The sequence below is a fragment of the Sorex fumeus genome, unplaced genomic scaffold (genome assembly GCF_029834395.1).
Source record: "Sorex fumeus unplaced genomic scaffold, SorFum_2.1 ptg000086l, whole genome shotgun sequence".
NCBI classification, from domain to species: Eukaryota; Metazoa; Chordata; class Mammalia; order Eulipotyphla; family Soricidae; genus Sorex; species Sorex fumeus.
This window is the reverse complement of record NW_026606143.1, coordinates 3,578,527-3,603,228: the sequence shown is the minus strand read 5'-3', so window position 1 is coordinate 3,603,228 and position 24,702 is coordinate 3,578,527. Positions and strand designations below refer to the sequence as shown.

Below are 24,702 nucleotides of genomic sequence, written 5' to 3'. Positions count from 1 at the left end.
AAACAAGGCTAGAGGGGTCAGAGAATTAGTACAGCTGGTAAGGCACTTGCCTTGCAGCAAATGTCCCTTGTTTGATCCCCAGCATCCCATATGACCCTCTGAATCTTTCGCTAGTGAGCACTGCTGGGTGTGGTCCAGAAACAAACATACAAGAAACAGGGCTCTAGTAGGAGATCTATTGGGATATCTCTTAGGAAGTGAAATGAAGTGAAAGCAGGGTGGTTAGGAGTTAATCTACAAAGAAATAGCAACTGAGGGGCCTTCAGAAAATTATATGGTGGACTAGGGAAGGCCCTTCCCAATTCATCATTGAGTCAGTGGGGGGGGGGGGCGTCAGGCCTCTTTCTTCTTCAGTTATCTCTGGAAGGAAAACTCAGATGATCCCTTGAATAAAGTAGGTTCAAGTACAGTGCCTAGTGAGGAACCATATTGAGAGGTAAACAGTGAGATCAGCATTTTGACAATTCATGGAAGGGTACCAAAAGTAAACACCTTATTACTCCCACCTCAAAAACATGTAATAAATAGCCCTTTGTCATGGAAAATATGTGGATTAAGACTTTGGCTTTACAAGTAGGATGGAGCTATTTTTTGTGAACCTATCTCTTAAGTAAGGGAAATGCATTTAGAGGATTATATTCCTATACTGCTCTAAAGACCGCAGGACTAGAGCTGTTACTGACTGGATTCCACGGGATGTCAAAAGACCGCGTGACCGCCCACCTACCAGATGGTCAGACTTCTTCATCAAGATCATGAACGATCGGTTTGAGGCTCTTCATGTTCCTAGAGCGAACAGACACCATTGGGCTACACTAGCACGCGACAGGGACAAATGGAGACGTTACTGGCGCCCACTCGAGCAAATCGACGACAAACGGGAAGTTAAGTGATTAAGTGACTGTTCTAAAAAATTAGGTACCCCTAGTTTACAATACTGACCATCAAAGGTTTAGTTGTCATTTACCATTAATTGGATTCCTCTATTCATCTTTCATTTTTTATATTCTTTTCCTCTGGTAGTGACCATTTTGTTATAAGAGTAAGGATTTGTTTTTGTTTGTTCATTTAGTTTCTTTATATTCTGCACATGAGTAAAATCACACAATTTTTGTCCTTGTTCTATTTCTCTAGCATCTCAAGATCCATCCATGTTGTTTCAGATAACAAGGTCTTATCATTTTGTATAGCTGTGTAGTTTTTCCCTGCTTGTACATACACATACACATGCATCAGTTTATGAGCACACATTGTTTCCCATGTCCTGGCTATAGTGAATAGTACATTTCTGAACTAGTATATGGAAGAAAAGAATAATTGGAAGGAATTCTGGAAATGTACCAATATTGTTTCATTGACCGAAGCCCTCTACAGCTTACTAAGAGAAAAATTAGATAGGAAAAATGTGTATTTACAATCAGGAGTCAAAAGTTCAGTGTTTTTAGGAATCAGACAACCAAAAATAAACAGCAGGGATCATAGAGTAGTGGAGAATGTGGCCGAAATTCTTTAAGAGGGCTGGAGCAGTAGCACAGCGGGTAGGGTGTTTACTTTGCACGCAGCCAACATGGCCGACCCAAGTTCAATTCCTCCGCCTCTCTCGGAGAGCCCAGCGAGCTACCGAGAGTATCTCGCCTGCATGGCAAAGCCTGGCAAGCTCCCTGTGTTGTGTTTGATATGCCAAACACAGTAACAACAAAGTCTCATGATGGAGATGTTACTGGGCCCACTCGAGAAAATAGATGAAGAATGGGAGGACAGTGACAGTGACCCCTTAAGAGTATTTGTATTCTAATTGATTTAAAAGATTATTCATCTACAGCCAGAGAGCTAGTGCAGTACTTAAGGCACTTACTGGCCTTCCATGTGACCATCACTAGTTCTCTTTCTGGTACCACAAATGAGCCCTGAATGCTGAGACAGGAGTAAACCCTGAGCCCAGGCAGATGTGCCCATAACGCGCCCCCCTACCCCCCCCCCCCCGCAATTAAAGCTTGCTAATCTAAGCATGTGAAGTACAAATTGCTGCATACTCATATTGGTATATGCAGGATTGAGCAGATACCTCAATCCTGTCATATAGGAATTTGTCATATAGATGACAGATTCCTTTTAGAGATCTTCACTTTTCTGAGAAATAAGCACCTAGACCTGCAATCATTTTCGTAAAACTGTCTGGAACAGTTGAAAAACGCCTCTAGGAAAGTAAAAACTAGGGTGGTAGGGATGCCAAAAATCCCTCTTGTACAAACGTCTCCCTTGAGAAATAATTATTTCTCCCAGACCATACCAAGGGAGTGCTTATCTCCTACCTTATCAATGACATGATTGATGAGAGTAGTGCCAAAATTTATTGGGAAAAAAAGCATTCTTAGAGTAAGAAATCATAGCTCTTCTCCCTAGCATTTAATCTGCTTACTGCAGTATAATTTCAGGGAAAAATAATAACATTGAATGGATTAATATTTATAAGGGCCACAGCCAGTGTAGCTGGAGTTCCTGGGGCCCACTCCAAGAATGTGGGCCCCATGTGTTGTGCTCAGGGCTCACCAGGGCTACATTGGACGGTGTTGAGGTCTGAACTTGGGGCTTTTGCACATACTATGCATGTACTCTATTAGAGCTAGCTCCCTAGCCTGAGTGGTTTAAGTTTTAGAAACGACACCATGTTGGGCATTTGGGTGGTGATAAGTTACACTAACAACCAAGTTATCAATACTATAAAATGTTACAGTACTTGGTAAACATGTTGCATAAGCAGAACTATAGAGTGTAAATTGGTGAGCTGGCTGAATAGGAATAAGGAATAGGATAGCAACAATGAAAAATAGTAGCAATTCATTTTAATAATAGCAATTCATTTTCCTCAATCAGAACTCAAAGTTTGGTTTCATAGCTTAGGCCATTCTCTTCAGAGTTCAAAGGTAGGTTTTGAAATGACAATAAGAACTAGTTGTTTTAGCTTATCGCCACATTTCTAAACACAGTGTTGTGACTTCGTGAAAAAATTGACTTGATGAAACCAGTTCCCTTAAGGTAGATCATGGGCCACTCAGTCTAGGTTCTCTTTAATGCTTATTTGACTCATAAAAGACTGTTATTTATTTATTTACTTTCCTTTACAGTTTACCTGTAACCTAATTAGCCTCATATATTTTAGAAGCTACTGAGATTCATGGATAAAATTGAAATGTAGTGGAGTATAGTGGTGTGAGTGAATGTTAGGGGTGGGAAGGAGCAAGAAAAGGAACGGAAAGGAAATGTATATAAAGAGCAACACTGAGAATCTTGTTTGGTTGATACTGCCTAAAGAAGGCAGTGCAACCCCTGAATTTTGTGTCATTGACTCTGTCTCTTGTGGAGAGTGGTCTCAGCATGGTGGTGGCTGGTTCTAGGAGGTCTTCAGCTGCCGGAGCCCTGGTCGGGGTGGGGAGGAAAACTCAACCCGCTCCCCTCCAAGGGGCCCCGGAGAGGACAGCCAGGCACGGGGGCAGGAGACTGCACTGTTCTCTTCCGGGAGCTGGGTTTTATAGTCTCTGGGTCTTGGCCGTTGATGGGATTACACGGCGCCAGGGGGCCAGTTGGTGGGTGTGACCCCTGCCTACTGGAATATGGAGGATCTGGGTCGAGGATGCTCAGCCCCGATCCGAGCAGGCTTGGAGATCTCAGCCCCGGGACCCACATGCCTTTGTTCCTCTGCCGGTACCTTCATGCTTGTGGAGAGTGGTCTCAGCATGGTGGTGGCTGGTTCTGGAGGTCTTCGGCTGCTGGAGCCCTGGTCAAGGTGGAGAGGAAAACTCAACCTGGGGCTGAGATCTACAAGCCTGCTCGGATCGGGCCTGAGCATCCTCCACCCAGATCCTCCATATTCCAGTAGGCAGGGGTCACACCCACCAACTGGCCCCCTGGCGCCGTGTAATCCCATCAACGGCCAAGACCCAGAGACTATAAAACCCAGCTCCCGGCTGTGACATCTTATTCTTACTTTGGACAAACTGGCAGGCTACCAAATGTAACCTGCCCACACGGCAGAGTCTGGCAAACTCCCCGTGGCGTACCCAATATGCCAAATACCAGTAACAATGATGGGTCTCATTCTCCTAACCCTGAAAGAGCCTTGGATATGGCACTTTTTAAAAAATTCTCAGGGCTAGGACGAAGGAGACATCACTGGGGCCTGCTCGAGGCAATCGACGAACAACAGGATGGTCGTGATTGTGATTGTGACTCTGTCTCTAGCCAATCACTTTGTGACAGAACACTTACATATAGGTTCTTAGGAAAAGAGACACAGATGAGTACATAGAATAACAAATGTCACTGTCACTGTCAATGTCCTCCTGTTGTTCATTGATTTGCTTGAGTGGGCCCAGTAACGTCTCCATTGTGAGACGTTGTTACTGTGGTTGGCATATTGAATACGCCACGGGGAGGTTGCCAGGCATTGTCCTACAGGCGAGATACTCTCAGTAGCTTGCCAGGCTCTCCGAGAGGGGTGAAGGCTGAGGAATCGAACTCCAGTCGGTGGGGCTGGCCGCGTGCAAGGCAAATGCCCTACACGCTGTGCTATCACCCAATGAAAATTCGCTGCTGTACATTGATATTCAGAATAAAAGGAGGGACATTGTTCTTTTGTTGTTTTGGTTTGGGGGTCTTGTGGTGCTCTCTGCACTCAGGGATCACTCCTGGAGGTGCTCAGAGGATTATATGGGGTTCCAGGGATCGAATCTGGGTCCTTCATGTGCAAGGCAAGCACCTTACTGGCTGCATTATCATTCTGACATCCTTTAAAAATATTAATAAGTAATTACCATTAACAATTTGGGGAGAGTTGGGGATGGGCCACACCTGGCTGCGCTTGGGGTTTACTCCTGGCTCTAGGTTCAGGGATCACTCATGGCAGTGCTTGGGAACCATACAGGGTGCCAGGAATTGAACCCAGTTGGCCACGTGCAAGGCAAGCACCCTACCCTCTATCCTATCGCTCTGACCCATAAAAAAATTTTATTTATTCACCTTGAATTTTTAGAATCTTTCAACACATATGTATTGAACGTGCACACATGCTGGCATTCTACAGTGACAAATTATATCCCAGTCCGTGGAGTACATAGTCTACTGTAGATATCAAGCAGCAGCATATTTGTTGTGACTCTGGTGAGTGCTATGGCAGAAAGGTGGAGGATACAATGAATGTAGGGGAAGTTTCCAGGAATACATTAGATTTCTTAAGGAGAATGATAATACCTTTAGTATTACCTTTTGCATGTCAGGAAGTGTACTGCATAGAGAAGAGGATGCAAGTTAAAAAATTGAGCGTCTTTTGGGGCTGCTGTAACAAACTACCATAGACTAAGTGGCTTACAGACAAACTGATCATAGTTTTGGACACTGGAAAGTCCAAGATCAAGGTGTTAGCACATTCTATGTATGGTGAGAGCCTGTTTCCACATTCAGAAATAGCCATCGTCTTCCTGTGTTGTCACATGCTGGAATGGATGAGAGAGCTTCCTGAGGTCTCTTTTGTAAGAGCCATAATCCTTTTTATGAGGGCTATGCCATATAGTTTCATCACTTCCTAAAGACCACATCTCCTATTTCAATTGAGGTTATGGGAACACAAACCATAGCAGACCATAGCAAATAGTATAGATAAATATTAAAGAAATCACATATATCAATAAACAAGTGCTGAGTGTTAAATCCATTTACCCCATCAGTTCACCCCATCAGTCTTTTCTATCCGTTTCTAGATCTTTATCAACTAGAACTCACTCTATCCCAATTCTCTGTATTAAGGGGACACCTATATTTGTTTTATGTTTTATTATTATTTTTTTTTATTTCACCTAGATTTGTTTTAAAAGAGTGCCATCTTCTGGCCAAATGCTGCCATTTCCTTCTAAAGGAAATAGCAAAGTATTAAAATCAGCAAAAATGTTTCCTAAAGAGGGAAGCTAAGAGGTACCACCTCCACCCCGAATTTCTTCCAACATATTTGCCAGTTCTTACTTTTCAGTTGTAAGATAAATTAAAAATATTAAAAACTTAATCTTCCAGGAAGTTTTTTGGTTAGAGCTGCTGGTTTCCTCAACTTCTGTTGTATCCATTTGGGTAATGGAGGAGAAAGAAAATTGGTGGGGACTGAGAGAGATGAAATTGATTAGACTATGCAAAAACAGTCCAAAGATCAGGAGAAGAGATGGGTATAAGAAAGAGAAATATTCAAAAAGTCAGCTTAAATCTATGCTGTATCGCTGGAAAGAGAGTAATTTCAAAATCTGTACCAGCCAAAGGAGACACAGAGAATAAAAGCATTTCTTTTAAGGGCTATGGCAAGAAAGTGTTTGGTGCAGTAAAGATCCACACCACTCTTTGGAATAATTGTTTGATAATTGAGCGATTATTATTACTCTAAAGCTTTGGAGGAATAATTGTATTTTGTTTTTAGATGCTGTATCTTTCTGAGACTACCTTCGAAATCTCCTGAGGCATATTATTCTGGACATCCAGAATATATCTGGTTAATAGTGGCTGGAATCTTGAATACTGTCTAAGAGTTTGGCTCAGTTTATGAAACTCAACAGCAATAACTGCAGCAACTTTTCCCTGAGAATATCAACATCTAAGCTAGTTTACTCTTCTCCCCAGGCTGAAGAGACACTATATCTAGCAGGGAATTCATCTGGGGAACATAAAGTAACAAAATAGGAGACTAACACCCAAGAATGGCCGAGATTAGTACCAGGAATTTTGCTCCATGGCTTGGAGGCCAGCCACACATGCTAGGGGAAAAGGCAGCTCAGATAGAGAAGGGAGCACCAAATAAAGGGTGTTGGGAGGATCCTCCCAGGATGGGAGAAGCATGCTGAAAGTAGACTATAGACCAAACATTATTGCCACTCAATGCCTCTTTTGCAAAACACAGCACCCAAAAGGAGAGAGAGAACAAAAGGGAGGCAGTGTGGAATGGGGGAGATGGGGAGTGGGAGGGATACTGGAATCCGTGGTGGTGGGAAATGGGCACTGGTGGAGGTATGGGTATTTGATCATTGTATAACTGAAACCCAAGCACAAAAATTTGTAAGTCTACAACTGTACCTCATGGTGTCGTCAGTTGTTCTGAGCATTAATAGTAAAATGGAGGTATCCTAAAATTTAATGTTAGCCTTACAGCGCGGGGGCAGGAGACTGCATTGTTCTCTTCCAGGAGCTTGGTTTTATAGTCTCTGGATCTTGGCCGTTGATGGGATTACACGGCGTCGGGGGCAGTTTGTGGGTGTAACTGTCTAACTACTGGAAAATGGAGTATCTGGGTGGAGGAGGCCCAATCCCAATCTGAGCAGGCTTGGAGATCTCAGCCCTGGGTTCCACACACCTGGGTTCCTCTGCCGGTTCCTTCATGGGTGAGGCTCGTCTGAGCATGTGGAGAGTGGTCTTGAGCATGGCTGTGGCTGGGCTCTGGAGGTCTTCAGTTGCTGGGGCTCTGCTCAGGGCGGGAGGGAAACTCAACCCACCCTCCTCTGTTGGAGTACACGGAGCTTAGGTTTATCAGATTGCACCCATCACAGTGCTCCCGAGTCACTCCCATTACTTTGTCTGTCTGTAACCTCTTCTATGCTCTCTTCCCCAACCAATTTGTAAGGTCTCATCCTTCTTAGACACTGAAGCTGTACTGTAAGTTAATATTGTCTTTCTCCTCTCCTTATGTCTTTTGAGCAGTTTACTTTAATGCAATGTCCTTTTGTATAGATACAGGAAGACAATTAATTAATATACTCCGTAACTTAGGAATTGATTGGCTTTGAATGTTATTCACTCCTGGGCATCTGCCTTCTCAACTTAAGCCTCAGTTGCCCTCACTTCCTAGCACCCCAAGGGCAGGGTCCCGACGTGGGACTGGATGGAACCAGGGCAAGCCGGTAAGTTATGTGCTACCCTGGCATCGCGATGGGCCAGGCCAAGGTGCCACGATTCTTAACTATAAGTTAAGAGTTTGATCATGGGCAAATGCTGTCATGATCCAAAAGTAACAACGAGACTAGGGCCCTGCTGCTAGGAATAGGAAAGATATCTGGCCTGAGCACTGCAGTCTGAGATCGAGATGGTCCTAGGAGAGCAATTCTATAAGCTCAAAGTATTTCTTACTGTGTCCATACGAAATGATTAATATTATGTATGCTTATATGTTGGTTGGACAAGGAGAGGAGAAACACGTCCTAGAAGCAGTTTCCTGAGTGTCCTGACTAGCTTGGATGAGACTGCTTTTTGGAGATGTAGATTCCAAGCTCTAGCAGACTGGTCTTTGTTGTGCTAATCTAAGTGCTTGTAGCTTGTGAAAAGGTGAGGCCAGGATTACTGGCCTGCGGATGTAAGGAAACAATGTATGTTTGCCACCTCAGTGTTCTTTCTGTAACTCCTTTTGATGACATCATTATATTGCGCCCTTTAGAGGTACTATAATCTATATAAGGGAGATTTCAGGGCTCTCTGGGGGGGACACGTGCATCAGAGAACCTGGGAAGATGGGGCTGAGGACAGAAGCTGAGAGAACAAAGGCGCACGTGCTCAAGGATTCCTGAGGCCTCCATGACATACATCTCTTCCATGTAATAAACGGCTACTAAGACCAACCAGCTTGGCCTCGTTTCCTTCCTTCACCTGACCATCGCCTTCGACCTCCCTGGAGTGGGGAAACGGCAAGACCGCCGGCCTTTTATTTTTTGTGTGTTTACACACTCCTCGAAGAGGCCCCGGTTAGGACAGCCAGGCAGCTGAAGACCTCTGGAACCCAGCCACAGCCATGCTCAAGGCCACTCTCCGCATGCTTGGACAAGCATCACACATGAAAGAACCGGCAGAGGAGCCCAAGTATGCGGGACCCGGGGCTGAGATCTCCAAGCCTGCTCAGATCGGGACTGGGCCTCCTCTACCCAGATCCCCCATCTTCCAATAGCTAGACAGTTACACCCACAAACTGCCCCTGGCACCGTGTAATCCCAACAATGGCCAAGTTCCAGAGACTATAAAACCAAGCTCTGGAAGACCTCTTATTGTCTAGTTCTTGCTCTCGGAGAACTCGGCAGGCTACTGAGAGTATCCTGCCTGCATGGCAGAGACTGGCAAGCTCCCCATGGCGTATTCAATATGCCAAAACCCAGTAACAATGTTGGGTCTCATTCCCCTGCCCCTGAAAGAGCCTCCAATGTGGCACTTGCTAAAATCTCAGGGCTAGGACAAATGGAGACATTATTGGTGCCTGCTCAAGGAAATCTATGAACAACAGGATAACAGTGATACATTGATACAGCCTTATAAAAGAAAATTCAAGATCAGTTTATAATCAACCACTCCTATCCCTCAAGTACATACTGAAATACTTTTCTCTTCTGTTACTTTTTCCCTTTCTAGTTACTAAACTCCTGTCCCAAAATGTCCTTGTTTCTCTTTGACCACACTATACAAATAGCTTTGGTGATATTTTAAGTATTGCCAATATGATTCTATCTGGTGGAACTCAGATCTCTCAACTACCTGATTGTTGTTGTACTTTGAAAATGAAAGATCATTGCTCCCAAGCCTTGCATGTTCTGTCCCCTTGTATATCCTTTCCTCAAACTACCTTCTTATCCCTCAAAACTTTTCAGACATCTGGTTCTGCTTTTATATCCTCAGACACATCCAGTTACTTTCTGTCTCGCTTCCCTCTTCTGGGAAGTTTCTTTCCTCCAATCATTATTTTGCTAAATCCTTCGGGTCACTGATGAAATATTACTTTCTCACAGATGCTTTTTCCTAACTATTCCAACAACTAATCTTCTATCATATAATGTTTTATAGTAGTCTTTACTTTCTCTGCATCAATATTTGAAGTAATGTTATTTATTTAAATGATTTTAATATATCCACAAATGACAGACCCTACAAGAAGTGTATTTTGTGTGTGTGTGTGTGGGTGTCCACAGGCAAGTGTAGACATGAAGTTCATCAGACTTCAAACCATAAGATGGGGTCTTTGATGTCTGATATCCCCAAACTCCTCACTTCTAAGCATAGAATCTTGTGACTTAGCTCATATGCCATACAAATTGAAATATTTTTCCCTTTATGTTATTATGTGGGAAATGTTAGGGAGCACTATTTTAAGCTAGTATTTTTAGTATTTCTGAGATAAAATCACCAATATTCATATTTTACTGTGAAATCTCTCGCACGAGAGTAATTAAAAACTACTCTTCTTTTTCTGGACCACAATTTCAGTGGTTTCCAGCAGCATAATAGTGATTACATAGCTTCAAATATATCTAACAACATATTCAGGTTTGTTGCAATTTAGTTATTTTACTTCTATTGTAACATGCCCTCAAAAGAAGGAATTTAAATGAGCCAATTAGTAACTGGAGGTCAGTCTGGAAGAAATAATTGACAAAAGCCCTTCTCAGATCTCATCCGGGCTACTTGGATTTAAATTGGAATCCAAGCGAGAAACATTTATTCATTATTTATTTTATTCAATCATTTATGACATGTCCAGTCCTGAGGGGAAACTGGGTAGCTGGCTGAAATATAAAATTTAAAAATTTAAATTAACAAGCACAGAAAGGACACATTCTGTCTTGTCCCCAGCTGAGTTCAAGAGCTTGAACTGACACTGGGCACACCTGGCAAGACTTCTCAAAGTTGGCTCAACCCCTCCTTCATCCCTTGCAATCCCATTCCCAGCTACACACATGGATCTTTCCATGACAGAAATTTCTGGGTAAGGTCAAGAGATGATGTGATTGTGATATAAAGGCATACATTTCTCACCTCAGCAGCTTTGTATGCCACACCACACTCACCACCAAATGTCCAGTTACCCTCTACCAACAACTGTCTTCCTCTACCTGTTCCAGAAGAAGAGATTTCCACAGAAATCATCCTGCTGTAGGCTAGTGTTCTGCAAAGGGAACTTCCTTTGATGAGAAGTTCCTCTTTCTCCACCCTATCTGAAACTCTCCTTCTGCCTCTTACTCATAAAGGGTTCACGGATGAAACCATGGTCCATGTGACTTTTGGCAGGTAAGTGGTCAGTGGTTGCAACTGTGGTCCAGTCAGGTTTTGTGTGATTCAACAGTTCTCAAAAATCATCTTCCTGCTGCAGCCTAGAGTCCATGATGAGGCCTTTGCCACAGTGTGGGTCTTCTCCTGACTTCTGGGTTACCTGGAAAAATCTCCCTCTGTCTCTCATTCACTGGGGCTCCAAGGACATTTATGTGATTAATCCAAATTTTGTTGTAGATTTTTCAGTGACCACCAAAGGATGCCAAGAGAGGTTCTCTATATTCTGCCATCGTGGGCCTGGTTCAGATAAGTGTTTCTTAAATAAGGGGATCACAGTTTTCTGCAATAGAGCACACATGCATTTATCTCAAACATTTGACATGTTATGTTTGGGTGTCTCAGAGTTCATCCTCAGGCATTTATCTATACTCAATTCAATAGCTCTTCCAAACTCTCCCCTAAATGTGTATAAGTATAGACAGCAAGATACATGACAGCTCCAATTGGATGACCATGGATATCTGGATATCTAATAGATATCATCTGTACATACACTGGATCAAGTCACCAGAATCTCTGGCTTGTATTGCTCTCAAACTATTCTTCCACATCCGTTCAAAAATAGCTGATTGTCCAAATTGCAAAATGTATCATAGACTAGATTACTCAGGAAGCCAATCTGAGGTTGAGATTTGCATATGGGAAGTTTATTGGGATATGACATTGAATCAACACCCATGAGGTAATGATGGCAACAAACTTGGGCAAAGGGTGAAGTTAAAGTCTGATGGAATTGGAATTGAGATTTCATCAGATTTCTTGGGGGCTCTGGAGTTTGGAAGAGATCTTTTTACACTGACATGGGGCCAGGAGGCCACAAACGGGTGTTAATCAATGAACTTTCAGCCTCCGAACTATTGAATTGGAAGAATAAATGCATCAATCTCGAAGGGATCTGGGCAGTTGCACCAGTTTCTACAACTGACTTTTTGATTCTTGTAAAATATTTGCCAAACTTTCTTCTCTCTTATTAGAAAGCTTGAGATTGGTCTTCACACTTAGAATGCAAGTGAATACTTTTACTAGGGCCTAAAGTGTTCTTTTTTTTTGTATGGGGTTACTCCTGGCCCTGGTAGTGTTCAGGGGACTGAATAGGATGCCAGGGATAAAACCTGGATCAGCAACGAGCAAGGCAAATGCCCTACCTTCACCCCTACCATACTATCGCCACAGTCTAAGATTTTTTTCTATGTCTTAAGTCACTTTTGGCTTCTCTCAAGTGATAAATTGAGAGAGATGTGTTCCCCATGGATCCTCAGAAGTTCTCTCTTGAGCCTCCGAAGCCCCTAGAAGTGACCAATTTAATAATAATTCCTTGGACTGACTTTCTCCTCTTCCTTCTTGGTTTCATTCTTTCCAGCTCCACTTATGCCACCTAATATTTCTTCCCAAAGAAAACTATTTACATGAACGTCCTTGTTTGAGACTTCTGGGAAGGAGCCATCCTAAGACAACCTGGCTTTTAAATTATGATAGCATTTATTCCTGAGCCCTGCCAGGGTGGTCCTAGTGGTCCTCAACATTTCAGGATTCTAGAATCACCAGAACCTCAGGAACTACACTGCTTAATTGGCTAAATATTGCCAAGTCACACTACCATGGAACAAATGATTCATAGCCTTTGGCTTAGAGTCAGAGCAAGTCTATGATGAATCTAACTCACTATGAAACCTGCTAAATAAAACTTTCCAAATAATTCTTATATTTCACTTGATCACTTGGTCCCCCATTTTTCATCGATTTGCTCGAGCGAGCGCCAGTGATGTCTCCATTCATCCCTGGTTGCGTGCTAGCGTAGCCCAATGGCATCTGCTCGTTCTAGGAACATGAAGAGCCTCAAACCTATCATTCATAGTCTTGACGAAGAAGTCTGACCATCTTGTAGGTGGGCGTTCACGCGATCTTTTGACGTCCTGTGGAATACAGTCGGTAATGGCGCTAGTCCAGCTGTTGTCTCTAAATCTCATTATGTGTTCAGCCCATCTGATTTTCGATGCCTTGGCAAACAAGAGAGTGTCCCTGGTTCTTGAGTGTTGACAGAGGTCAGAACTCCGGATCCTTTCTCTCATTTGAATGAAGCATGATACTCCAAGCATAGCTCTTTCAATTCCTCTTTGAGAGACCCGAATAGCGTTCTCATCCTGTTTTCGTAGGGCCCAAGTCTTTGAGGCGTATGTTAATGCAGGAAGAACAGTGGAATCAAAGAGATGTGCTCGGAGCTGGAGTTTCTTCATCCTCTTAGCTATTTCTTCAATGCTCTTGAAGGCGTTCCAAGCCGCTTTCTTCCTCCTGTGCAACTCAGGTGCCAGGCCATTCGTCATGTTGACTTCTCGACGTAGGTACACATAACTGTTGCATTCGGAGATGTTCATTCCATTGAGAGTGAATGTAACATCAGGAACAAGACTGTTTCTCATGAACATTGTCTTTGTGAGATTCAGCTATAATCCGACCTTTCCACATTCACGGTCGAAGTTGGTCAGCATTTGTGCCACTTGGCTGACGCTTGGTGTTATTAGAACAATGTCATCAGCAAAGCAGAGGTGGTGTAGTTGCCGACCATCTATCTTCACTCCCATTCCTTCCCATTCCAGTTGTCGCATGATGTTCTTGAGGGTGGCACTGAAGAGTTTCGGTGAAATGGTATCACGCTGCTGAATCCCTCTCTTGACATGGATGATCACTTCTTTGTAGAATGGTGAGATCCTGGTAGTGAATCCGTAATACAGCTCACAGAGGATCCTGATGTATTGAGTTTGCAACTCCCTGATTGGCTAGGGCTTCGATGACCGCTTCCATCTCAACAGAGTCAAAGGCCGTCTTTAAATCAATGAACGTTAGACAGAGCGGCATCTTGAACTCCTTAGAAACCTCAATGAGATTGGTTATCGTGTGGGTATGGTCGATGGTGCTGAATCCTTTTCAGAACCCGGCTTGCTCGCATGGTTGTCCTTCATCTAGTATTCTGCAATGATACATAGAGATAAAGTAGCATGGTATGTGTTCAAGGGAAAACAAGGGCTTGAAGAGCAGACCCCATCAAACACTCTTTTTAAAATTTTTTTTTATTTTTTAATTTTTATTAGTGAGACACCATGAGGTACAGTTGTAGACTTACAATTTTTGTGCTTGGGTTTCAATTATACAATGATCCCTCCAATTATACCATTATATCCATCCCTCCACCAGTGCCCATTTCCCACCACCACGGATCTCAGTATCCCTCCCACCCCCCATCCCCCCATCCCACACTGCCTCTGTGGCAGGGCATTCCCTTTTGTTCTCTCTCTCCTTTTGGGTGTTGTGATTTGCAAAAGAGGCATTGAGTGGCAATCATGTTTGATCTATAGTTTCAGCATTCTTCTCCCATCCTGGGAGTATCCTCCCAACACCCTTTGGTGTTCCCTTCTCTATCTGAGCTCCCTTTTCCCCTAGCATGTGTGGCTGGCCTCTAAACCATGGAGCAAAATTCCTGGTAATAATCTTGGCCATTCTTGGGTGTTAGTCTCCTATTTTGTTACTTTATGTTCCCCAGATGAATGCAATCTTTCTATGTCTCTCCCTCTCTTTCTGAGTCATTTCGCTTAGCATGATACTTTTCATGTAGTACCACTTGTATGTCAATTTCATGACTTTATCTTTTCTAACAGCTGCATAGTACTCCATTGTGTAAATGTACCAAAGTTTCTTTAACCAGTCATCTGTTCTCGGGCACTCAGATTTTTTCCAGATTCTGGCTATTGTAAAGAGTGCTGCAATGAACAAACAAGTGCAGATGTCATTTCGACTATACTTTTTTGCCTCTCTGGGATATATTCCCAGGAGTGGTATTGCTGGGTCAAATGGGAGCTCAATTTCTAATTGGTGATAAGGCGCCCATCAAACACTCTTAAGAGTGACTATTGTTTAAACTTTGCAATGTTCCTGTCAAGGTGGCAGGAGGGGGATGGGATAGGGGAAGAGATGGAGTACAGGAACACTGGAGGAGGGAAGCTGATACTGATGGTTGGTTTTGTATTGAAATATTATATGCCTAAATCTCAATTGTCAGTAACTTTGTAAATCACAGTTCTTTAGTTAAATAAAAATTATTTATTATTTTTTAAAGTGGCTATAGTTTCTTTGAGTCACAAATCACATTTTCAACCCAATAATTTGAATGTCCAATACTATGAAACAATAGAACCTCTAAATATGATTAAGAGTTTGTTTTTCTCCCTTATTTTAGTTAGGACCAGCTCCAGGTGCTCTAGTTACATCTTAAAGGAATCTAGGTTAGGTTAACTTTTGCCTCCTTTCTACTCCTTGATCACTTTGACAAAAGAAAGTATGTTACTAAACACTTCTACTCGAGAGTCCTCTTGTAATACTGTTTAATGTTTCTGGTTAAAAGATGTTATGATAACTGAACTTTTTTCTTTGCTAATTTTGAGGAGACATTAGTTTACGAGAATATAAATGTTTATGTTTTGGGTGTACAATACTACCGCTCCACACCCACCATCAATGTGCCAATATTCTCCCACCACTATTTTTGTTTGTTTTTGTTTGGGAACCACACTCAGTGATGCTCAAGGATTACTCTTGGCTCTGCACTCATGAATTACTCCTGGCAGTCTTCAGGAGGATATGGGATGCCAAAGATTGAACCTGAATTGGCAGTGTACAAGGAAATGCCATACCCACTGTACTATCAATTTGGCCCCTCTCCCACCACTATTGATACAATCTTTTCTTTCTACTTCCTCCACATACATATTTTAAGGTAGCCTTAATTCTGTTACCACTGTCTATGTTTTTCTTTTTCATTGTACATCCTTCCCTTGCTTGTTTCTGTATAGTGCCACATTAAGTGAAATAAGTCAGTATCAGAAATACAAATGCCACATGATCTCACTCATAAGTAGTAAATAAACTGTTATGGAGACACTTTTAGTTCCCCCCCCCCCCAGAGGACTTGTCTCAGTCCTCTGGCTTTGATTACCCTGGTATAGGCAGTATTTCTCCTTTGCTTAGTCATCACTTTTGGTCTGGACTCAGCTCCTGCTTTCTGTGGCATTCTCTCCCCTTCTGAACAAAAGCATCTTGAGCAGGATCCAGGATTTTAGATTTACAAGGGATATAATAGGCTCACGGGGAGGGGGGTCTCCTTGAAGCCCTTCTCACTAGATTTGGGGTGATAAAGTAGCCTCCTAACCCTCCTTTGTGGTGTAGACTGGATTCAAATCATGGCAGTTCTCTCTCTCTCAAGAGATCTCATAAATCTGACCTTTAAAAAATCATCATCGCACCCCCAAAACCTTTAAGAAATTTCAAGAGAGAAGAAACTGATTTTTAGGAACTTCTTTTGAATTTTCCCCCAAATTTGCCTATTTCAGGATTTAACTTTGTAACTGATATATAATAAACTTGGTATATCTGTCAACTAACGCAATTTAATAAGATGGCACAATGGCAGTATATGTAAATGAAGGACAAGATATCTATACATGTAGCATCGGGAAAACAAAGAAAGGAACTACCTTATCCAGCTGGAAAATGAGTGGTTCAGGACATTCCCAGATGAGACCATTCCTTTTCGACTTCCACACTTAAAATTTGACTTATCATTGGTTGACAATGTTATAGATCTTCAGGGGTTTATCTGCTTATCTTTTTCTGTGTGCAATAGTAAACCTCTCTACACAAATTGTAGTGCCATGCCTCCATTAAAAAGACCCCTCTGCTTATTCCTTCTACCCCATTCTCTTTCCCTCTGATAGCCTCCATAGTTTTCACCAAGAATTTGACTTTTTCTGAATGAACATGTTGAAGTAAGTAATATGATGATTTTGTGGTAGAGGGATGTTTTGGAAGGACAGCGTGTTCAAAAAGACATCACCATGCCAAATATATTACGTTTTAGACACATTCAAAAACAATGCCTACAAAGAAATCTTTAGTAATTAATTTCCATTTCTCATGTTCCAGTTAACTTACACATGCAAATATCACTGTAAAATCAGAATCATATAATATTGATTAATTCTGGTAGATTCCTTATATTTCATTTGTGCCAGTAATAAATTTCATTTTACAAAGGACAGTATGAAAATTGTCATGTATGGATTTGAAATATATCTTAATAAAAACTGACTTTGGAAGATCAGGGGTATTAGTACTCTGAAAATATTATTTCATTTAAAAATTACTTCAGAAAAGATTCAATGAACTGTGAAAAAAAGTAGTTTTAACTAAATGAGTTTATATAATAAAATGCTTTGTACTGATAGGTATGAAAGGTTAGCTGAAATATTGTGATGGTCTTAATAGTTTAAACATCTTTTTAAATATGCCAATTATTTTGACATATTTGAGAGAGATAAAAGCAAGGAACATTCTTTTAGCATCATTATCACATAATTATAAATCAGTTATTAAGGCTCACATATGAATACATGTATCATATCATCTGGGATTTATAGAAATTTTAACTGATTTTTTTTGCTTTTTGTGTCACACCCGGCGATACACAGGGTTACTCGCAGCTTATGCACTCAGAAATTACTCCTGGCGGTGCTCGGGGTACCATATGGGATGCTGGGAATCGAACCCGGGTCCCCTGTATGCAAGGCAAATATCCCACTTGCTGTGCTATTGCTCCAGCCCCCTAAATTTTTTAAAGTCACGATTTATGCCTCATGTTAAATTTTGACTTGATCTGCTAAAATCTGGAAATTCATTATCTCCAAAGAAAAGACAACAGACATCAGCCCAATCAACTTTATTTAAATGTTCTAAAATGCATACTAACTTTTAAATTTAGGCATATTGTAGGATACAAAAGGGAAAAAATATAACTACCCCTCCCCAAATATTTAGTGTCTTAAAGATACAAAGACTTAAGGAAACATACTGAGCAAGCCTTAAGAATACTCATTGGATAACATCAGAGTAATACATAGCAAGTTAGTTCAGAGCGAAGTCATATAAAGGAACACCAACAGTGACCATAGAAGGATGTGAAGGAGGGCGATTGGAACATAGACTTTCTGGGTGTTGGGGAAAAAGTCAATGGGTCTGTGTTCTGCTCTCCTAGCTTTCAGTGGCTTATTGTAGATATTGAGAATTTAGATCTGTTTCTCAGCTGCAGTATGTTCAACCCTAAAATAGAAAGTATGGGACAAAGAAAGTCTGCTAAGTATCCAATCAATTACAATATTGAACTCTAAATCGAAATTCGGAGAACTTGGAAGATAAGGATATTTCAGGTAAGAAGCAGGACACAAAGTCATAGAGACGGGAAGAAGTTTGTTGTGCGTGGGCAAATTGTGGGACAGCAAGGATCTTTAATAAGCTTATTTAACTACTTTAAAGATTTTGGGGATAGTAAATTTGCAAGTGGGGGAAACTGCACTAAGCCCAGTAAGGAACTACAAACAGGGGTCGAAATAAAGATTTTTTTTGTTATCATTGTCTGACTTATCTTAGTACCCCAACATCACTCTATGTTCTTTATCTTTTCATAGAATTTTACAGATGTTCTTTCTTTAGACCCTCACAAATAGCCCCCTTTTGTGGGCCAGGTATCCCAGAGCAGTTGCTGAAATGACGGTGGTGAATCCAATCAGCCTCAGCAGGCCTGGCACAGAGGGCAAATGTCTCTCCAGGAAGGTCATGGTAATTGGTCTCGCAGGAACATCCTAGATTCAGATAACAGTTAGGATCAGTACAGGGCTTGTTCACTTCACCCCAGAAAGTCTGCTATTTCCTGAACATCATGATCCCCCTTGCCAGTCTCTGGCCCATCTTCATAGTCCCTCCGCTCACAACATGGTCCCTCTGCTCACTCCAACCCCTCAAGTCTCAAGATATACCTCACTTTTTAAAAGAGATATTCTTGCATCCCCCAAATAACATTAACCCTTCTTATTACATTCCTAGAAAGTCCTATTCATTATACTTGTACTATTCAATTACCTGGTAATTGTATTTCGCACCACACATTGAGCTCCATGAAAGCACTGCTGCACCCTAATTCTATTGTCTGATGCAGAATGTGTACACAATGCCTATTTATTGAGTGTGACTGTATCTATGGTTCACTTAGCTCTCTCAATGTCATCTTAAAGAGGAGCGCTAAGAAAATGACTTCAAAGTAGCAGATACCTGTTTTTTAATATTTATAGAGGAATGATTGATTTTTTTCTGCCCCGACCCCAGAATGATTGATTTTTATTTCTTTTTTTCTTTGGATTATGGAACCTGGTTTCTTATTCATGGAAAGCATCTTCTTCACCACTGAGCTACATTCCTGGCTCAAGTAGTCTTCTGGACTACTTCTATAAGACTTCTATAAGTTTCACCCTATCCTCTGAATGTCTTTCCTTTTATTTCTTAATTTTTAGAGCATTACAAATCTGTTCATGATTGAATTTCAGTCCTGCAGTATTCCAACACCCATCCCTCCACCAGTGTACATTTCCCAGCCTCAGTGTCCCAAGGTTCCCTCCCATCACCTCCCACCCCCACCCTTTGCCTGCCTCTTTTTTATTGAATCACCATGAGATACAGTTACAAAGCTTTCACGTTTGAGATTCAGCCATAATATGATCAAGCACCCATCCTCCATCAGTGAACATTTTCCACCACCAATGTCCCCAGTATTCACCCCCTCCACACACACACCATCCCAGTGCTCACCCTTGCTTGCCTCTTTGGCAGGAACTTTTCCTCTCTTTGTCTCTATCTCTCTCTCTTTCTCTCCTTTTTGGAATTGTGGTTTGCAATGTTATCAAGAATATCCCTTACCTACTTTTAACGGTCAGATCTTGTCCAGCGTGATATTCCCCAGCTATTATTGTCATAGCAGTCTCTTCTCTATATTACTTATCCTAAGCCCCCCACCCCCCCACACACACACTTATGGTTAGTTCCAGCCATTGACCAGCCTCCTAAGCCCTGTTTATCCTGGCCATGGATATGTCTTTCCTTTGAGTTGGGAAAACTTCCTGGGGTTCCATTATAAAAATGGTAAGTATATTGAAAGTTCATTTTTCTTTAAAGTTTATTTTAGGCACTATGTAGTTTACAAAACTGTTAAGTGTAAGGGTTTCATGCATAAAACATACAGCACCACACCCCCCGACAAGAGTGTCCCCTTCCCTACATCATTGTTACAGTGTGCCCCCCCACCCCCCATCCCTTCCCTCCTACTGAAGATCAGCTCTCAGTTTCTATTGTTTTGGGACACTTTTCATTCCCGTACTTTTAAAATTTATCTGTTCTATATTATCCTACTCCTTTGCCCTGGGACAGGAAATGCTGAGATATCTTCGTTTTATTTTCTATGCCCTATTGAAAATAATCAGATTTGGTATTTTTGCAATTGGTGTCTATGAGATCTTGCCATGTATAGAACTCTTTGTGAAATGTGTGTACCAAGCAAAAATAAAATCACAACTCCTCTAATAACCTGAAGTAGATATGGCAGGTACAAATTTATTAAAATTCTTCTAAATTGTTCACCTCTGCCCCACTCCAAGCCTTCTCTTTAAACATTCATGGGTTGACTCACTTAGAGAAAGGTATGTGAAGATAAAGAACATTGCAAACAAACATTTCTAGAGAGATTTAAATTCACAAAATAAAATGTCACCTACCACAAACTCTGGTTCTGACTGCCATATTTCATCTTCTGGGATCTTCCCAATGGCATGCAGAATCTTAAAAGAAAGAACATCTTGGTGAATAAAATTACAGTCATTCTCTTAATTTGCCCTTTAAATAAAGGGCAAACTAAATGTCACTTGAGATATCTATGAAAACACCAGGGTAAAAGTCAGTGCAGTCCATTTAACCTTTAAAGGCTTTCAAAGGTCATTCTTTCTATACCATGGCCCTCCCATTGATCATCGATTTGCTCGAGCGGCCCCAGTAACGTCTCCATTGGAGACTTTGTTGTTACTGTGTTTGGCATATTGAATACGTCACGGGGAGCTTGCCAGGCTCTGCTGTGCGGGCGAGATACTCTCGGTAGCTTGCCGGGCTCTCCGAGAGGGGCAGAGGAATCAAACTCGGGTCGGCCATGTTGGCTGCATGCAAGGCAAACGCCCTACTGCTGTGCTATCGCTCCTATACCATAAAGAAGTTCTAACCATTAGGCTCATAAATATTAATAGTGGTGGAACATGCATTAGAAGAGGTGAAATCAGAGGAATTTTTGACAAATACATAAATAAACTCTGACTAATAATAGACACAGGCTTAGTTTTATAATATTAAACCTAGAATATCTCTCAAGAGAGATAGCCACAAAAAGACGTCTGTCTTTGAAAACTCTAGAGTTCATTCGCCAACATGGCTTGGCGCAAGCCTCAGGCAACCACAAGTGAACGTTCGAACTCACAAAGCAGTGCAGAGAAGTGATAAAGGAAGACCTCAAAGAGAGAAAAGCAGCAGAGCTGGCAGATGCGTCAGAAGCTGGGAAAAGCATTCACAACACCTGCCTGTACTTCGCCAACTACAAGACCAAGATGACTGCCCTGCGACATCCTGATGGATCTATCACATCTTCCAGAAGGGAAATGGAGAAGAATATCCATGACTTCTACTTGGATCTCTTCGAAAATCATGTTCACCAGTCCACATACCAAATTCTGCAGAATGGATATGTTGTTCCCAATGTTCTCCCTTCTGAAATCCAACACGCGATTTCATTGGTAAAAAAGCGAACAGCAAAATTCCTGGCACTACTCTCGGCCATTCTTGGGTGTTAGTCTCCTATTTTGTTACTTTATGTTCCCCAGATGAATGCAATCTTTCTATGTCTATCCCTTTCTTTCTGAGTCATTTCACTTAACATGATACTTTCCATGTAGTACCACTTGTATGTAAATTTCATGACTTTGTCTTTTCTAACAGCTACAGAGTACTCCATTGTGTAAATGTACCAAAGTTTCTGGAAATGGGCACTGGTGGAGGGATGGGTATTTGATCATTGTATGGTTGAGACCCAAGCACAAAATTTTGTAAGTCTGCAACTGTACCTCATGATGTCTCACTAATAAAAATAAAATAAAATAAAATAAAATAAAAATTTTAAAAAAGAAATGAAAAGCACCTGGCCCAGACAAGGTCAGAACCGAACATCTGAAGAACCTGCCGTCAGTACTCATCAATACACTGGCTCGGCTCTTCACATGCTACCTGTCTGAATGCAAGGTTCCATCCCAATGGAAAACCAGCAGGACTGTACTACTGTACAAGAAGGGAGACATCCACAATATTGGCAACTATTGCCCGATCTGCCTGTTGTCTGTCATCTAAAAGCTGTTCACTCAAGTCATCCTTAATAGGATTGGCGGAACACTAGATGAAGGACGACCATGCGTGCAAGCCGGTTTCTGAAAAGGATTCAGCATGATCGACCATACCCACACAATAACCAAGCTCATTGAGGTTTTGCGGGAGATCAAGATGCCGCTCTGTCTAACGTTCATTGATTTAAAGAAGGCTTTTGATTCTGTTGAAACTGAAGCAGTCATTGAAGCCCTAGCCAAACAGGGCATTCGAACTCAGTACATCAGGATCCTCTGTGAGCTGTATTACAGATTAGCTACCAGGATCTCACCATTCTACAGGGAGGTGATCATTGACGTCAAGAGAGGGGTTGGGCAGGGTGATACCATTTCATCAAACTCTTCAGTGCCACCCTCGAGAACGTCATGCGACTACTGGAATGTGAAGGAATGGGAGTGAAGATAGACAGTTGGCAACTACACCACCTTCGTTTCACTTATGACATCATTCTACTAACACAAAACATCAGCTAAGCGGCACAAATGCTGGCTGACTTTGACTGTGAGTGTGGAAAGGTTGGACTACAGCTGAATCTCACAAAGACTATGTTTATGAGAAATGGTCTCATTTCTGACGTTCCATTCACTCTCAATGGGACAAACATCTTCGAGTGCAACAGTTATGTGTACCTAGGTTGAGAAGTCAACATGACGAATGACCTGGCACCTGAGTTGAGCAGGAGGAAGAAAGCGGCTTGGAACGCCTTCAAGAGCATTGAAGAAATAGCTATGATGATGAGGAACCTCCAGCTCCGAGCACATCTCTTCTATTCCACTGTTCTTCCTGCATTAACATAAGCCTCAGAGACCTGGGCCCTACGAAAACAGGATGAGAAGGCTATTCAGGTATCCCAAAGAGGAATCGAAAAAGTTATGCTTGGAGTATCATGCTTCACTTAAATGAGAGAAAGAATCTGGAGTTCTGACCTCCATCGATGATCAAGAATCAGGGTCACTGTCTTGTTTGCCAAGGCATCGAAAATCAGATGGGCTGGACATGTAATGAGATTTGGAGATGACCACTGGACTAGAGCCATTAACAACTGGATTCCACAGGACATCAAAAGATCTCATGGCCACCCACTTATGAGATGGTCAGACTTTTTCGTCAAGACCCTGAACGATCGGTTTGAGGCTCTTCATGTTCCTAGAATGAGGAGATGCCATTGGGCTACACTAGCACATGATAGGGACGAATGGAGATGTTACTGGCACCTGCTGGAGCAAATCGATGAGTAACGGGATGTCAAGTGATCTCTCAAGCATAGCCACGGTAATCTTTGGCTCTCTGGTTTCTTTCTGTCTTGAATGGCATGCTAGATATCTTTATTCATAGTTTAGGTGTAGATATTCACTTTATTCAAGATTATTTAATTCATTATTCGTTATTTATGTTGTTTTCGGGTCACATCTAAATGTGTTCAATAAATATTCCTGACTCTGTGCTCAGAGATCACTCCTAGAAGGATGGAGAACCATACAGGGTGCCAAGGATCGAACTTTGGTCAGTCCTGTGCATGGCAAGAGCCTTATCCTCTGTATTTTCTCTCTGGCCCCATCTGAGACTATTTTTTAAATGGTGTTCCAGAAGTCTTCAGATATAAATGACTGGGGTTTTAAACTCTAAGTAAACAGAATATATATGTATTTTTCTCATATAATGTATTTATTTTTGGAGAAAACAATGATTCACCAAGATCGACATACCCCCACCTATTTCCTACTATCTCTTGCTTTTGACAATTTAATTAAAATATAACCTATAAAAATGTATCATTCCTCTTCACAGTAATTTGGAGGGGTGGGTTGCTGAAAGGGTTAACGTAAAAATTTTTTTTGACACAGTGATTTGCAATATTACTAATAATAGAATTTTAGTCAAACAGTGTTCCAATTCCATACCTACCATCATATCAGCATTCGTCAACATTTCAAGGCCCTCTAATACTCCCTCAACTCCTTGGTAAATTTTGAAAGATATACTTACTATAGTATTGATATCATGATTACAGTAGTGTTAAATGCATTTGATGTGCAAAATTACCTTCCCTATCCCCAGAGAAGTGCCCTAGATCCACCCCAATGACGTTATTTTATAGCCAATCTATCTCATTGTTAGCTGCCACCCATTCCCTGCCTTACTTGACATTCTCAGCTGTACTTTGGAGGCAGTGGGATTGGGGGCCACAATTGGTGGTACTCAGTTTTTACTCTTGGCGGTGTTCAGGGACCCCATGAGGTACTGGAAATTAAATTTGAG

The 24,702-nt window shown here is 41.7% G+C and overlaps 1 protein-coding gene across 1 annotated transcript in view; it reads right to left on the bottom strand.

The window, feature by feature from the left end:
* Positions 1–17,851: 17,851 nt before the first annotated feature.
* Positions 17,852–24,702, bottom strand: part of MAOB (monoamine oxidase B) — a 208,085-nt gene continuing 201,234 nt past the window's right edge. The window contains exons 14-15 of the mRNA XM_056131148.1: positions 20,745–20,807; positions 17,852–18,785 (exon numbers count right to left, since the gene is read on the bottom strand). Coding sequence (XP_055987123.1) covers positions 18,633–18,785; positions 20,745–20,807 — 216 coding nt within the window. The 3' untranslated portion in view covers positions 17,852–18,632. The remainder of the gene's footprint in view (positions 18,786–20,744; positions 20,808–24,702) is intronic.